The sequence below is a fragment of the Hypanus sabinus genome, chromosome 9 (genome assembly GCF_030144855.1).
Source record: "Hypanus sabinus isolate sHypSab1 chromosome 9, sHypSab1.hap1, whole genome shotgun sequence".
Classification (NCBI taxonomy): Eukaryota; Metazoa; Chordata; class Chondrichthyes; order Myliobatiformes; family Dasyatidae; genus Hypanus; species Hypanus sabinus.
Window position 1 is genome coordinate 92,846,108 of NC_082714.1, and position 15,396 is coordinate 92,861,503.

General features: G+C 55.3%; 1 protein-coding gene across 1 annotated transcript in view; it reads left to right on the plus strand.

Annotated features, from left to right (window-relative positions):
- The window catches only part of glmp (glycosylated lysosomal membrane protein), a 30,981-nt gene extending 15,915 nt beyond the window's left edge, over window positions 1-15,066 (plus strand). Inside the window, exons 5-6 of the mRNA XM_059980233.1 lie at window positions 6,794-7,074; window positions 14,089-15,066. Of these exons, the coding sequence (XP_059836216.1) occupies window positions 6,794-7,074; window positions 14,089-14,260 (453 nt within the window). The 3' untranslated portion in view covers window positions 14,261-15,066. The remainder of the gene's footprint in view (window positions 1-6,793; window positions 7,075-14,088) is intronic.
- Window positions 15,067-15,396: the final 330 nt, after the last annotated feature.

The window sequence follows — 15,396 nt, forward strand, 5'->3', positions numbered from 1 at the left end:
GTGTGAGGTGTTTCATTGTCACAGTCAGGGTGTGAGGTGTTTCATTCTTACAGTGAGGGTGTGAGGGGTTTCAGTGTCACAGTCAGGGTGTGAGGTGTTTCATTGTCACAGTCAGGGTGTGAGGTGTCTCATTGTAACAGTCAGGGTGTGAGGTGTCTCATTGTAACAGTCAGGGTGTGAGGTGTTTCGGTGTCACAGTCAGGGTGTGAGGTGTTTCAGTGTCACAGTCAGGGTGTGAGGTGTTTCATTGTCACAGTCAGGGTGTGAGGTGTTTCAGTGTCACAGTCAGGGTGTGAGGTGTTTCGGTGTCACAGTCAGGGTGTGAGGTGTTTCGGTGTCACAGTCAGGGTGTGAGGTGTTTCATCGTCACAGTCAGGGTGTGAGGTGTCTCAGTGTCACAGTCAGGGTGTGAGGTGTTTCATTGTCACAGTCAGGGTGTGAGGTGTCTCAGTGTCACAGTCAGGGTGTGAGGTGTTTCATCGTCACAGTCAGGGTGTGAGGTGTTTCATCGTCACAGTCAGGGTGTGAGGTGTCTCAGTGTCACAGTCAGGGTGTGAGGTGTCTTAGTGTCACAGTCAGGGTGTGAGGTGTTTCAGTGTCACAGTCAGGGTGTGAGGTGTCTCAGTGTCACAGTCAGGGTGTGAGGTGTCTCATTGTAACAGTCAGGGTGTGAGGTGTTTCATTGTCACAGTCAGGGTGTGAGGTGTCTCAGTGTCACAGTCAGGGTGTGAGGTGTCTCATTGTAACAGTCAGGGTGTGAGGTGTTTCAGTGTCACAGTCAGGGTGTGAGGTGTCTCAGTGTCACAGTCAGGGTGTGAGGTGTCTCATTGTAACAGTCAGGGTGTGAGGTGTTTCAGTGTCACAGTCAGGGTGTGAGGTGTCTCATTGTCACAGTCAGGGTGTGAGGTGTTTCATTGTCACAGTCAGGGTGTGAGGTGTCTCATTGTAACAGTCAGGGTGTGAGGTGTCTCATTGTAACAGTCAGGGTGTGAGGTGTCTCATTGTAACAGTCAGGGTGTGAGGTGTTTCATTGTAACAGTCAGGGTGTGAGGTGTCTCATTGTCACAGTCAGGGTGTGAGGTGTCTCTTTGTCACAGTCAGGGTGTGAGGTGTCTCATTGTCACAGTGAGGGTGTGAGGTGTTTCATTGGCACAGTCAGGGTGTGAGGTGTTTCTTTGTCACAGTCAGGGTGTGAGGTGTTTCATTGTCACAGTCGGGGTGTGATGTGTTTCAGTGTCACAGTCAGGGTGTGAGGTGTTTCATTGTCACAGTCAGGGTGTGAGGTGTTTCATTGTCACAGTCAGGGTGTGAGGTGTTTCATTGTCACAGTCAGGGTGTGAGGGTTCCTTTGTCACAGTCAGGGTGTGAGGTGTTTCATTGTCACAGTCGGGGTGTGATGTGTTTCAGTGTCACAGTCGGGGTGTGAGGTGTTTCATCGTCACAGTCAGGGTGTGAGGTGTTTCATCGTCACAGTCAGGGTGTGAGGTGTTTCAGTGTCTCAGTCAGGGTGTGAGGTGTCTTAGTGTCACAGTCAGGGTGTGAGGTGTTTCAGTGTCACGGTCAGGGTGTGAGGTGTCTTAGTGTCACAGTCAGAATGTGAGTTGTTTCATTGTCACAGTCAGAGTGTGTGGTGTTTCAGTGTCACAGTCGGGGTGTGAGGTGTTTCAGTGTCACAGTCAGGGTGTGAGGTGTTTCAGTGTCACGGTCAGGGTGTGAGGTGTCTTAGTGTCACAGTCAGAATGTGAGTTGTTTCATTGTCACAGTCAGAGTGTGTGGTGTTTCAGTGTCACAGTCGGGGTGTGAGGTGTTTCAGTGTCACAGTCGGGGTGTGAGGTGTTTCAGTGTCACAATCAGAGTGTGAGGTGTTTCATTGTCACAGTCAGATTGTGAGGTGTTTCATTGTCACAGTCAGGGTGTGAGGTGTTTCATTGTCACAGTCAGGGTGTGAGGTGTTTCATCGTCACAGTCAGGGTTTGAGGTGTTTCATTGTTACAGTGAGGGTGTGAGGTGTTTCATTGTAACAGTCAGGGTGTGAGGTATTTCATTCTTACAGTGAGGGTGTGAGGGGTTTCAGTGTCACAGTCAGGGTGTGAGGTGTTTCATTGTCACAGTCAGGGTGTGAGGTGTTTCATTGTCACAGTCAGGGTGTGAGGTGTTTCATTCTTACAGTGAGGGTGTGAGGGGTTTCAGTGTCACAGTCAGGGTGTGAGGTGTTTCATTGTCACAGTCAGGGTGTGAGGTGTTTCATTGTCACAGTCAGGGTGTGTGGTGTCTCATTGTAACAGTCAGGGTGTGAGGTGTTTCATCTTCACAGTCAGGGTGTGAGGTGTTTCATTGTCACAGTCAGAGTGTGAGGTGTCTCAGTGTCACAGTCAGGGTGTGAGGTGTTTCATTGTCACAGTCAGGGTGTGAGGTGTTTCATTGTCACAGTCAGGGTGTGTGGTGTCTCATTGTAACAGTCAGGGTGTGAGGTGTTTCATTGTCACAGTCAGAGTGTGAGGTGTTTCAGTGTCACAGTCAGGGTGTGAGGTGTCTCATTGTCACAGTGAGGGTGTGAGGTGTCTCAGTGTCACAGTGAGGGTGTGAGGTGTTTCTTTGTCACAGTGAGGGTGTGAGGTGTTTCATTGTCACAGTCAGGGTGTGAGGTGTTTCATTGTCACAGTCAGAGTGTGAGGTGTTTCATTGTCACAGTCAGGGTGTGAGGTATTTCATTGTAACAGTCAGGGTGTGAGGTGTTTCTTTGTCACAGTGAGGGTGTGAGGTGTTTCATTGTCACAGTCAGGGTGTGAGGTGTTTCATTGTCACAGTCAGAGTGTGAGGTGTTTCATTGTCACAGTCAGGGTGTGAGGTGTTTCATTGTCACAGTCAGGGTGTGAGGTGTTTCAGTGTTACAGTCAGGGTGTGGAAACATCCTCTCTACACCCACTCCATCAAGGCCTTTCAACATTCACTGAGGTCAGTCCCACTTCTTCTGAATTTCAGTGAGTACAGGCCCAGAGGCAGCAAACGCTCCTCGTATGACAAGCCTTTCAATCCCGGAATCATCTTCGTGAAGCTCCTCAAACCCTCTCCAGTCAGCACAGCCTTTCCAAGACAATGGGCCCAAAACTGCTCACAATACTCCAAGTGAAGCCTCGTCAGTTCTTTATACAGCCTCAATATAACATATTCTATGCCTCTCGAAATGAACGCTAACATTAGTTTGCCTTCCTCACCACTGACACAACCTGCAAATTAACCTTTGGTGAATCCTGCACGAGGACTCCCAAATCTCTTTACACCTCAGATTTTTAAATTTTCTCCCCATTTAGAAAATATTCAAAATCCATGACCACACACTTCCTGATACTAAATTCCATCTGCCACTCTGTCCATTCTCCCAGTCCTGCAGACTCCCTGCTTTCTCAACACTACCTGCCCCTCCACCTACCTTTGTGTCGTTCACAAACATGGCCACAAACTAGACTTGGGCATCTAATGAGAAAAGGCTCCCTTTATTCCCATTCTTTGCCTCCTGCCAATTAGCCAATGCTCTATCCATACGAGTACATCTCCTGTAAAACCATGGACTCTGAACTTGTTAGGTAGCCTCAAAAGTGTGGCGCCTTGCCAACGCCCTTCTGAAAATCCAACTACATAACATCCACTGATTCTCTTCTGTCTGTTATCTCCTCAAAGAATTCTTTCAGATTTATTAGGTAAGATTTTCCCTGGAGGAAGCCATGCTGACTTTGGCTTATTTTATCATCTGCCTCCAAGTACCCCGAAACCACATCTTCAACAGTCAACTCCAACATCTTCCCAGCCTCTGAGGCCAGGCGAACTAGCCTGTAGCTTCCTTTCTTCCACCTCTCTCCCTTCTTGAAGAGCGGAGTGACATTTGCAATTTTCCAGTCTTCTGAAACCATTCTGGAAACTAGCAATAGCTTGAAAGATCATTACTGACGCTTCCATACTCTTCAGCCGACGCAGGGGTGTACATCATCTGGTACAGGTAACCTACCTACCTTCAGACCTTTCAGCTTCGCAAACACCTCCCTATTACTGGCAACTTCACTCTCAAGCTTTCTGCATATTCCACAGCGAAGACTAATTCAAAATACTTACTCAGCTCATCCACCATTTCCTTGTCCTCCAGTACTACCTCTCCTGCATTGTTTTCCAGTGGTCCTATATCTGCTTTTGCCTCATTTTCTTGATACTGTTGGCTAACTCAGCTTCTCATTTCATCTTGTTGCTTCTTTTGCTGCATTCTTTTGGTTTTTAAGAGCCTCCCAATCCTCTCAGTTTCCACTAATTTTTACTCTATTATATACCCTCTCTTTTGCTTTTATGTTGGCTTTGACTTCCCTTGTCAGCCACAGTTGTGTCCTCCTGCCTTTAGAATACTTCTTCCTCTTTGGGATGTATGTATATCCCAAACTGCTCCCAGGAACTCCGCCATTATCTTTGCTACAGTCCCCTTCCAATCAACTTCGGCCTGTTTCTTTCCCATACTTCGATAATTCCCTTTACCCTACAGTCATACAGATACATCTGACTTTAGTTTCTCCCTCTCAGATCACAGGGGTGAATTCTGCAACCCCCAATCCAGAGTAGCTGATCCCCTAGTGGGCTCAACCACAAGCTGCTGTAAAAAAAACAAATTCTCTCTCTCTCGGGATCCAAAGTCAGCACCAACCTGATTTTCCCAATCTACCTGCATATTGAAATCCCCATGACAATCGTAACATTGCCCTTTTGGCACGTGCTTTCTACCTCAGTTTATAATTGGTAGCCCACAACCAGGTTACTGTTCAAAGGGATGTATATAATTCCCATCATGGTCTTTATAGCCTTGTATTTTGTTAAGTCTAACCAGGGATTCTCTATTTTCTGATCCTATGTCACCTCTTTCTAAGGATTTGATTTCATTTTTTATCAACAGAGCCAGCCCACTTCCTCTACCTACCCGCCTGTCCTTTCGAATGATGTGTATCCTTGGATGCACCCAACCATAATCTTCTCTCAGCTATGATTCAGTGGTGCCCACATCGTCATACCTGCCAATCTCATGTCAAGTTGCTTTTTATTGTCATTTTGACCATAAACTGCTGGTACAGTACACAGTAAAAACAAAACAACGTTCCTCCAGGGCCCTGGTGCTACATGAAACAACACAAAACTACACTAGACTATGTGAGACAGCGCAAGGCTACACTAGACTACATAAAATATCACAAAAACTACACTAGACTACAGACCTACACGGGACTACATAAAGTGCACAAAACAGTGCAGGGCAGTACAATAATTAATTAACTAATTAATAATGAATAAACAAGACAACAGGCACAGTAGAGGACAAATTACAATATAATAATAAATGATGTAGATGTCAGTCTAGACTCTGGGTATTGAGGAGTCTGATAGCTTGGGGGAAGAACCTGTTACATAGTCTGGTCACGAGAGCCCGAATGCTTTGGTGCCTTTTCCCAGATGGCAGGAGGGAGAAGAGTTTGTATGAGGGGTCATGGGGTCCTTCGTTCTGCTGTTTCCTTTGTGGATGCTGCGTGTAGTGTAAATGTCCGTGATGACGGGAAGAGAGACCCCGATGGTCTTCTCAGCTGACCTCACTATCCGCTGCAGGGTCTTGCGATCTGAGATGATGCAATTTCTGAACCAGGCAGTGATGCAGCTGCTCAGGATGCTCTCAATACAACCCCTGTAGAATGTGGTGAGGATGGGGGTGGGAGATGGACTTCGCAGAAGGTAGAGACGCTGCTGGGCTACCCAGCAAGGTAACTGAGCTACCTTATTCCACATGCCGTGTGCATTCAAATATAACGCCATCAGTCCTGTGTTCACCCTTCTTGACTTTGTCCGCATTTTACGTTGTAACTCATCCTGTTGACCGCGATCTTGCCCGATCACCTGATGGAATCTACTTGCTTCGTTCTGCACCCACTTCCTCTGGTTCCAGGCGCAAATACTGTACTTTTCCCTTGAGTGGACCTACCCTCTTGTTTGGAACTGGAATTGCAAAACGTGGGTCTGCAGGGAGCAGCTTATCGGTCTGGGGGTGGGGGTGGGTTGAGGAGGCTATGGAGAGGAGACACACCACAACACTGTCTGGACCAGGGAGCAGCCCGGCTGCTCTTTAAACCTTCTTACCCAGGGGCATTTCTGACCTGGGGGTGGGGGAGAACAGGTCTCGGTGTGAGAGGCTCCCTCAGCCTGCAGAAGTGTCTGCAGAGTTGGATTTTGGTGAGGGAGTTGGTAGGAGAGGTCTCTCCACCCTGGACCAGGTTTAGGGGTGGGGAACCCAACTGATCCCACACCAGGTTTCAGGTAAGAGAGGCTCCCTCAACCTGGGACAGGTTCAGTGGGAGGGGGAGGAGGATAGACGGGGGTCTCTGACGTCCCTTTCCACTCGTCAGCTTGCTCTCCATATTGTAGTGAGTGCCCTGGCCTGCGTATCGACTGATCGCAGACAACAAAGCACGACATTTGTGGTCAATCCCGACCACGGAAACTTACAAACAAAAGTTATTTCAGAGAGGTTCTCTCAGCCCAGGTTGTGGGGGGGGGGGGTTGGGATTTTGGAGGGAGGGGTGCAAGGTGAATAACACAGATGAACCCTCACTCTCTCTGCCTGGGCCAGGTTCAGTGGAGGGGTGTGATTTTGATGGGTCATTGGGGTGGGAGGTAACTGATGGGCCTGGGCCAGGTTCAGTGGTGGTGGTGATGGGGGGTGTCAGATTTCAGGGTGGGGTGAGAGGCTGACGGACCCCTCCTCTCTCTCTTTCCCCAGGTGACCGAGCTGGTGGGGGCTCCGGAGAACGGCAGCAGCCAGCGTGGTTTTCTGCAGTGGAAGCCCGTGGCCTACGGTGCGGCCCCGCCCCTGCGGAGTAACTCCATGCAGTCCCGTGATTATGGGCTGCGGACGGGGCATAATTGTAGCCTCCCCACTGCCAGCCTGGCCTTCGCCTTCGGCCGGACGGTGCCCACTCGACACACGCACCTCAACGCCTTCAACGTCTCCTTCGGCAGCGCCAGTCAGTGGCTCTATCCCACCCACCACCATATCAGCTGGTGAGTACACCCTCCGCGGGGAGGGGGGGTTAGCGAGGGGAGGGGGGGTTAGCGAGGGGAGGGGGGGTTAGCGCAGGGAAGGTATGATCGGTGAGGGGGAGGGGGGATTAGCGCAGGGAAGGTAGGATTGGTGAGGGGGAGGGGGGATTAGCGCAGGGAAGGTATGATCGGTGAGGGGGAGGGGGGATTAGCGCAGGGAAGGTATGATCGGTGAGGGGGAGGGGGGATTAGCGCAGGGAAGGTAGGATTGGTGAGGGGAGGTGGGATTAATGCAGGGAAGGTGGGATCGGTGAGGGGGAGGTGGGATTAATGCAGGGAAGGTGGGATCGGTGAGGGGGAGGTGGGATTAATGCAGGGAAGGTGGGATCGGTGAGGGGGAGGTGGGATTAATGCAGGGAAGGTAGGATTGGCGAAGGGGAGGTGGGATTAGCGCATGCAAGGTGGGATCGGTGAGGGGGAGGTGAGAATAGCGCAGGGAAGTTGGGATCAGTGAGGGGGAGACAGGATCGGTGAGGGGGAGGTGGGATTAGCGCAGAGAAGGCGTGATCGGCGAGGGGGAGACAGGATCGATGAGGGGGAGGTGGGGTTAGCGCAGGGAAGGTGGGATTGGTGAGGGGGAGACAGGATCGGTGAGGGGGAGGTGGGATTAGCGCAGGGAAGGTGGGATCGGCGAGGGGGGACAGGATCAGTGAGGGGGAGGTGGGATTAGCGCAGGGAAGGTGGGATCGGCGAGGGGAAGACAGGATCGGTGAGAGGGAGGTGGGATTAGCGCAGAGAAGGTGGGATCGGTGAGGGGGAGGTGGGATTAGCGCAGAGAAGGTGGGATCGGTGAGGGGGGGTGGGATTAGTGCAGGGAAGGCGGGATCGGTGAGGGGGAGGGGGATTAGCGCAGGGAAGGTGGGATCGGTGAGGGGGAAGTGGGATCGGTGAGGGGGAGACAGGATCGGTGAGGGGAAGGTGGGGTTAGCGCAGGGAAGGTGGGATTGGTGAGGGGGAGACAGGATCGGTGAGGGGGAGGTGGGATTAGTGCAGGGAAGGTGGGATTGGTGAGGGGGAGACAGGATCAGTGAGGGGGAGGTGGGATTAGCGCAGAGAAGGTGGGATCGGCGAAGGGGAGGTGGGATTAGCGCATGCAAGGTGGGATCGGTGAGGGGGAGGTGGGATTAATGCAGGGAAGGTGGGATCGGTGAGGGGGAGGTGGGATTAATGCAGGGAAGGTAGGATTGGCGAAGGGGAGGTGGGATTAGCGCATGCAAGGTGGGATCGGTGAGGGGGAGGTGAGAATAGCGCAGGGAAGTTGGGATCAGTGAGGGGGAGACAGGATCGGTGAGGGGGAGGTGGGATTAGCGCAGAGAAGGCGTGATCGGCGAGGGGGAGACAGGATCGATGAGGGGGAGGTGGGGTTAGCGCAGGGAAGGTGGGATTGGTGAGGGGGAGACAGGATCGGTGAGGGGGAGGTGGGATTAGCGCAGGGAAGGTGGGATCGGCGAGGGGGGACAGGATCAGTGAGGGGGAGGTGGGATTAGCGCAGGGAAGGTGGGATCGGCGAGGGGAAGACAGGATCGGTGAGGGGGAGGTGGGATTAGCGCAGAGAAGGTGGGATCGGTGAGGGGGGGTGGGATTAGTGCAGGGAAGGCGGGATCGGTGAGGGGGAGGGGGATTAGCGCAGGGAAGGTGGGATCGGTGAGGGGGAAGTGGGATCGGTGAGGGGGAGACAGGATCGGTGAGGGGAAGGTGGGGTTAGCGCAGGGAAGGTGGGATTGGTGAGGGGGAGACAGGATCGGTGAGGGGGAGGGGGGATTAGCGCAGAGAAGGTGGGATCGGTGAGGGGGAGGGGGGATTAGCGCAGGGAAGGTGGGATCGGTGAGGGGGAGATGGGATTAGTGCAGGGAAGGTGGGATCGGTGAGGGGGAGGGGGGATTAGCGCAGGGAAGGTGGGATCGGTGAGGGGGAGGGGGGATTAGCGCAGAGAAGGTGGGATCGGTGAGGGGGAGGGGGGATTAGCGCAGGGAAGGTGGGATCAGCGAGGGGGAGGGGGGATTAGCGCAGAGAAGGTGGGATCGGTGAGGGGGAGGGGGGATTAGCGCAGGGAAGGTGGGATCAGCGAGGGGGAGGGGGGATTAGTGCGGGGAAGGTGGGATCGGTGAGGGGGAGATGGGATTAGTGCAGGGAAGGTGGGATCGGTGAGGGGGAGATGGGATCAGCGAGGGGGAGGGGGATTAGTGCAGGGAAGGTGGGATCGGTGAGGGGGAGGTGGGATCGGTGAGGGGGAGATGGGTTTAGTGCAGGGAAGGTGGGATCGGTGAGGGGGAGGGGGGATTAGCGCAGAGAAGGTGGGATCGGGGAGGGGGGATTAGCACAGGGAAGGTGGGATCGGGGAGGGGGGATTAGCGCAGGGAAGATGGGATCGGTGAGGGGGAGGGGGATTAGCGCAGAGAAGGTGGGATCAGTGGGGGAGGGGGGATTAGCCCAGGGAAGGAGGGATCGGTGAGGGAGAGGGGGGATTAGTGCAGGGAAGGTGGGATCGGTGAGGGGGAGGGGGGATTAGCGCAGGGAAGGTGGGATCGGTGAGGGGGAGGGGGGATTAGCGCAGAGAAGGTGGGATCGGTGAGGGGGAGGGGGGATTAGCGCAGGGAAGGTGGGATCGGTGAGGGGGAGGGGGGATTAGCGCAGGGAAGGTGGGATCGGTGAGGGGGAGATGGGATTAGTGCAGAGAAGGTGGGATCGGTGGGGGGAGGGGGGATTAGCGCAGAGAAGGTGGGATTGGTGAGGGGGAGGGGGGATTAGCGCAGGGAAGGTGGGATCGGTGAGGGTGAGGGGGGATTAGCGCAGGGAAGGTTGGATCAGTGAGGGGGAGGGGGGATTAGCGCAGGGAAGGTGGGATCGGTGAGGGGGAGGGAGGATTAGCGCAGGGAAGGTGGGATCGGTGAGGGGGAGGGGGGATTAGCGCAGGGAAGGTGGGATCGGTGAGGGGGAGGGGGGATTAGCGCAGGGAAGGTGGGATCGGTGATGGGGAGGTGGGATCGGTGAGGGGGAGATGGGATTAGTGCAGAGAAGGTGGGATCGGTGAGGGGGAGTGGGGATCAGCGAGGGGGAGGGGGATTAGTGCAGGGAAGGTGGGATCAGTGGGGGAGGGGGGATTAGCGCAGGTAAGGTGGGATCGGTGAGGGAGGGGGGATTAGCGCAGAGAAGGTGGGATCGGTGAGGGAGGGGGGATTAGCGCAGGTAAGGTGGGATCGGTGAGAGGGAGGGGGGATTAGCGCAGAGAAGGTGGGATCGGTGAGGGAGGGGGGATTAGCGCAGGGAAGGTGGGATCAGTGAGGGGGAGGGGGGATTAGCGCAGGGAAGGTGGGATCGGTGAGGGGGAGATGGGATTAGTGCAGAGAAGGTGGGATCGGTGGGGGGAGGGGGGATTAGCGCAGAGAAGGTGGGATTGGTGAGGGGGAGGGGGGATTAGCGCAGGGAAGGTGGGATCGGTGAGGGTGAGGGGGGATTAGCGCAGGGAAGGTTGGATCAGTGAGGGGGAGGGGGGATTAGCGCAGGGAAGGTGGGATCGGTGAGGGGGAGGGAGGATTAGCGCAGGGAAGGTGGGATCGGTGAGGGGGAGGGGGGATTAGCGCAGGGAAGGTGGGACCGGTGAGGGGGAGGGGGGATTAGCGCAGGGGTTGGATCAGTGAGGGGGAGGGGGGATTAGTGCAGGGAAGGTGGGATCGGTGAGGGGGAGGGGGGATTAGCGCAGGGAAGGTGGCATCAGTGAGGGGGAGGGGGGATTAGCGCAGGGAAGGTGGGATCGGTGAGGGGGAGGGGGGATTAGCGCAGGGAAGGTGGGATCGGTGAGAGGGAGGGGGGATTAGCGCAGAGAAGGTGGGATCGGTGAGGGTGGGGGGATTAGCGCAGGGAAGGTGGGATCAGTGAGGGGGAGGGGGGATTAGCGCAGGGAAGGTGGGATCGGTGAGGGGGAGATGGGATTAGTGCAGAGAAGGTGGGATCGGTGAGGGGGAGGGGGGATTAGCGCAGGGAAGGTTGGATCAGTGAGGGGGAGGGGGGATTAGCGCAGGGAAGGTGGGATCGGTGAGAGGGAGGGGGATCAGTGAGGGGAGGTGGGATCAGTGAGGGGGAGGTGGGATCAGTGCAGGGAAGGTGGGATCGGTGAGGGGGAGGGGGGATTAGTGCAGTGAAGGTGGGATCGGTGAGGGGGAGGGGGGATTAGCGCAGAGAAGGTGGGATCGGTGAGGGGGAGGGGGGATTAGTGCAGTGAAGGTGGGATCGGTGAGGGGGAGGGGGGATTAGCGCAGAGAAGGTGGGATCGGTGAGGGGAGGGGGGATTAGCGCAGGGAAGGTGGGATCGGTGATGGGGAGGTGGGATCGGTGAGGGGGAGATGGGATTAGTGCAGAGAAGGTGGGATCGGTGAGGGGAAGGTGGGATCGGTGAGGGGGAGGGGGGATTAGCGCAGGGAAGGTGGGATCGGTGAGGGGGAGGGGGGATTAGCGCAGGGAAGGTGGGATGGGGGAGGGGGGATCGGTGAGGGGGAGGGGGGATCAGCGAGGGGGAGGGGGATTAGTGCAGGGAAGGTGGGATCGGTGAGGGGGAGGGGGGATCAGCGAGGGGGAGGGGGATTAGTGCAGGGAAGGTGGGATCAGTGGGGGAGGGGGGATTAGCGCAGGGAAGGTGGGATCGGTGAGGGAGGGGGGATTAGCGCAGAGAAGGTGGGATCGGTGAGTGGGGGGGATTAGCGCAGGGAAGGTGGGATCGGTGAGAGGGAGGGGGGATTAGCGCAGAGAAGGTGGGATCGGTGAGGGTGGGGGGATTAGCGCAGGGAAGGTGGGATCAGTGAGGGGGAGGGGGGATTAGCGCAGGGAAGGTGGGATCGGTGAGGGGGAGGTGGGATCGGTGAGGGGGAGATGGGATTAGTGCAGAGAAGGTGGGATCGGTGAGGGGGAGGGGGGATTAGCGCAGGGAAGGTTGGATCAGTGAGGGGGAGGGGGGATTAGCGCAGGGAAGGTGGGATCGGTGAGAGGGAGGGGGATCAGTGAGGGGAGGTGGGATCAGTGAGGGGGAGGTGGGATCAGTGCAGGGAAGGTGGGATCGGTGAGGGGGAGGGGGGATTAGTGCAGTGAAGGTGGGATCGGTGAGGGGGAGGGGGGATTAGCGCAGAGAAGGTGGGATCGGTGAGGGGGAGGGGGGATTAGTGCAGTGAAGGTGGGATCGGTGAGGGGGAGGGGGGATTAGCGCAGAGAAGGTGGGATCGGTGAGGGGAGGGGGGATTAGCGCAGGGAAGGTGGGACCGGTGAGGGGGAGGGGGGATTAGCGCAGGGGTTGGATCAGTGAGGGGGAGGGGGGATTAGTGCAGGGAAGGTGGGATCGGTGAGGGGGAGGGGGGATTAGCGCAGGGAAGGTGGCATCAGTGAGGGGGAGGGGGGATTAGCGCAGGGAAGGTGGGATCGGTGAGGGGGAGGAGGGATCGGTGAGGGAGAGGGGGGATTAGTGCAGAGAAGGTGGGATCGGTGAGGGGGAGGGGTGATTAGCGCAGGGAAGGTGGGATCGGTGAGGGGGAGGGGGGATTAGCGCAGGGAAGGTGGGATCGGTGAGGGGGAAGGGGGATTAGCGCAGGGAAGGTGGCATCAGTGAGGGGGAGGGGGGATTAGCGCAGGGAAGGTGGGATCGGTGAGGGGGAGGTGGGATCGGTGAGGGGGAGGGGGGATTAGTGCAGAGAAGGTGGGATCGGTGAGGGGGAGATGGGATTAGTGCAGAGAAGGTGGGATCGGTGAGGGGGAGGGGGGATTAGCGCAGGGAAGGTGGGATCGGGGAGGGGGGATTACCGCAGGGAAGGTGGGATCGGTGAGGGGGAGGTGGGATCAGTGAGGGGGAGGTGGGATCAGTGAGGGGTGGTGGGATTAGTGCAGGGAAGGTGGGATCGGTGAGAGGGAGGTGGGATCAGTGAGGGGAGGTGGGATTAGTGCAGGGAAGGTGGGATCGGTGAGAGGGAGGTGGGATCAGTGAGGGGGAGGGGGGATTATCACAGGGAAGGGTGCTCGAAGGAGTAGGCATACTAACGGGTGAGGGCCATCAGAATCGGGCATATGCCGTGAAATTTGTTGTTTTTCAATGGCATTACCGAGCTATAAATTACAATCAGAAAGATATATAGAAAAGTAAATCTATTAAGTAGTGCAAAAAGGGAGAAAAAAAAAGTATTGTGGAAGGGTTCATTGTCCATTTAGAGATCTGATGGCGGAGGGGAAAAGGCTGTTTCTGAATTGTTCAGTGAGGGTCTTCAGGCATCTGCACCTCCTCCTTGATGGTGGCAATGAGCAGAGGGCCTGTCCCAGGTGATGGGGGTCCTTAATGGATGCCGCCTTCCTGAGGCATCACCGTTTGAAGGTGACCTCAGTGCTGGGGAGGTGAGTGCCGGTGATGGAGCCGGTGGAGTTTACAACTTTCTGCAAATTTTTCTGATCCTGTGCAGTGCCCCCCCCCCCACCCCCATACCAGACGGTGATGCAGCCAGTTAGAGTGCTCTCCATGATATATCTGTAGAGATTTACAAGTGTTTTTGGGTGACAAGCCAACTCCTAACGAAATATGGGCACTGTCGTGCCTTCTTTGTAACAGCACTGAGATGTTGGGTGGTGAGGTTTTGGTCAGGGTGGTGGAGTTAGTAGGAGGGGTGTATAAACTTGCAGGTTTGGGAAAATAAAGAGGGCAGGATGGGTAGTTGAGGAGATAAGGGTTGATGGAGTGGGGGTTCCTGGAGGGGCTGATAAGAAGCCCAGGATGGGTAGGGGTTTATTTGGAGGAGGTGGGGGATCTGAGTGTAGGGGAACTTAGGGAAGAGGGAATAATAAGGAGTTGAGGGTGAGGTGACATTTGGAGGGGAGGAAGTTTGGAACGGAGGGGAGGGAAGATATTTGTAGAGAGGGAGAGGACGGTGTGTCCAGTGCTCACTGGGAGTTGACCACCAGGGTGCCCTTACTCTTACTGCCTCCCTCCCTCCCTCCCTCTCTCCCGTACAGGTCAGTGCTGGTAGGACACGGAGCGCCCCCAGAGGACACCTTCTCCGTGTTGGTCGTCGCTATCATGGCAGTGGGGTTGGGCCTGCCTGCAGTCCTCCTGCTGGTGGGGGGCGTGTACGTATGCATCCACCGCTCGAGGCTGTCACACACGGGATACCAGCCTATCAACTGAGGCATGGACTCTGCTGGGGTCTCCAGCTCTGTCTGGGGGCTCTCGCCGGAAAAGAGCGGACTTCCCCCGGACCCTCAGTCCCACAGTGTGGCGATCAGTAAGGGTGTGGGAGAGCTTCAGTTTGTCTCAAGTAAAATGTTTGTCTTGTTGGGTATGGTACAGAGGCAACTTCACTCTGTGTCTGACCCCGGGAGTGTGTGATGGGACGGTGTAGGGGGAGCTTCACTCTGTGTCTGATCCCGGGAGTGTGTGATGGGACAGTGTAGAGGGAGCTTCACTCTGTGTCTGACCCTGGGAGTGTGTGATGGGACAGTGTGGAGGGAGCTTCACTCTGTCTCTCTTGTGCTGTGTCTAGCATTGTTGTTCAGTGATTATTTAGATGAGAAATTGATTCACTCTCTTTCTCATCTCTGTGGACTTGCTGATAATTGAGTCCTGCTGGAATGGGGCTTAGATACTGTGGGCTGTGACTGTTCCCCAAGTTCAAGCTGCCTTCTCACTGTATTATGTCTGGCGTCTGGACACCACGTCTGCTCACTGTACCACATCTGGCGCCTGGACACTATGTCTCCTCACTGTATCATGTCTGGCGTATGGACACGTCTGCTCACTGTACCACGTCTGGTGTCTGGACACTATGTCTACTCACTGTAACATGTCTGGCGTCTGGACACCATGTCTGCTCACTGTACCACGTCTGGCACCTGGACACTATGTCTCCTCAGTGTATCATGTCTGGCGTCTGGACACCACGTCTGCTCACTGTACCACGTCTGGCGTCTGGACATTACGTCTCCTCAGTGTACCTTATCTGGTGTCTGGACACTATGCCTCCTCACCGTACCACATTTGGCGTCTGGACACTGTCTATTAAATGTTTTTTTTTCCAATAACGTGTGGCCCTTCACTTTGAGAGTGTTGACCCCGAGGCAGCTGACTAGCACCTCCCGGGTTTCTGCCTGAGCATCAGCTAGTGAATCGTTCGTCACAGAGCACTGACCACAGCACTCTGCAAGCTTGTCATCGAATGGCTGATTAAACTAATGAGCACACTCACCACATCCTGCTCAATCACGTGTTTATCTCTGTGTTGCACCCCTGGCAGGGCATTCCAGACACTCACCAGTCCGCGTAAA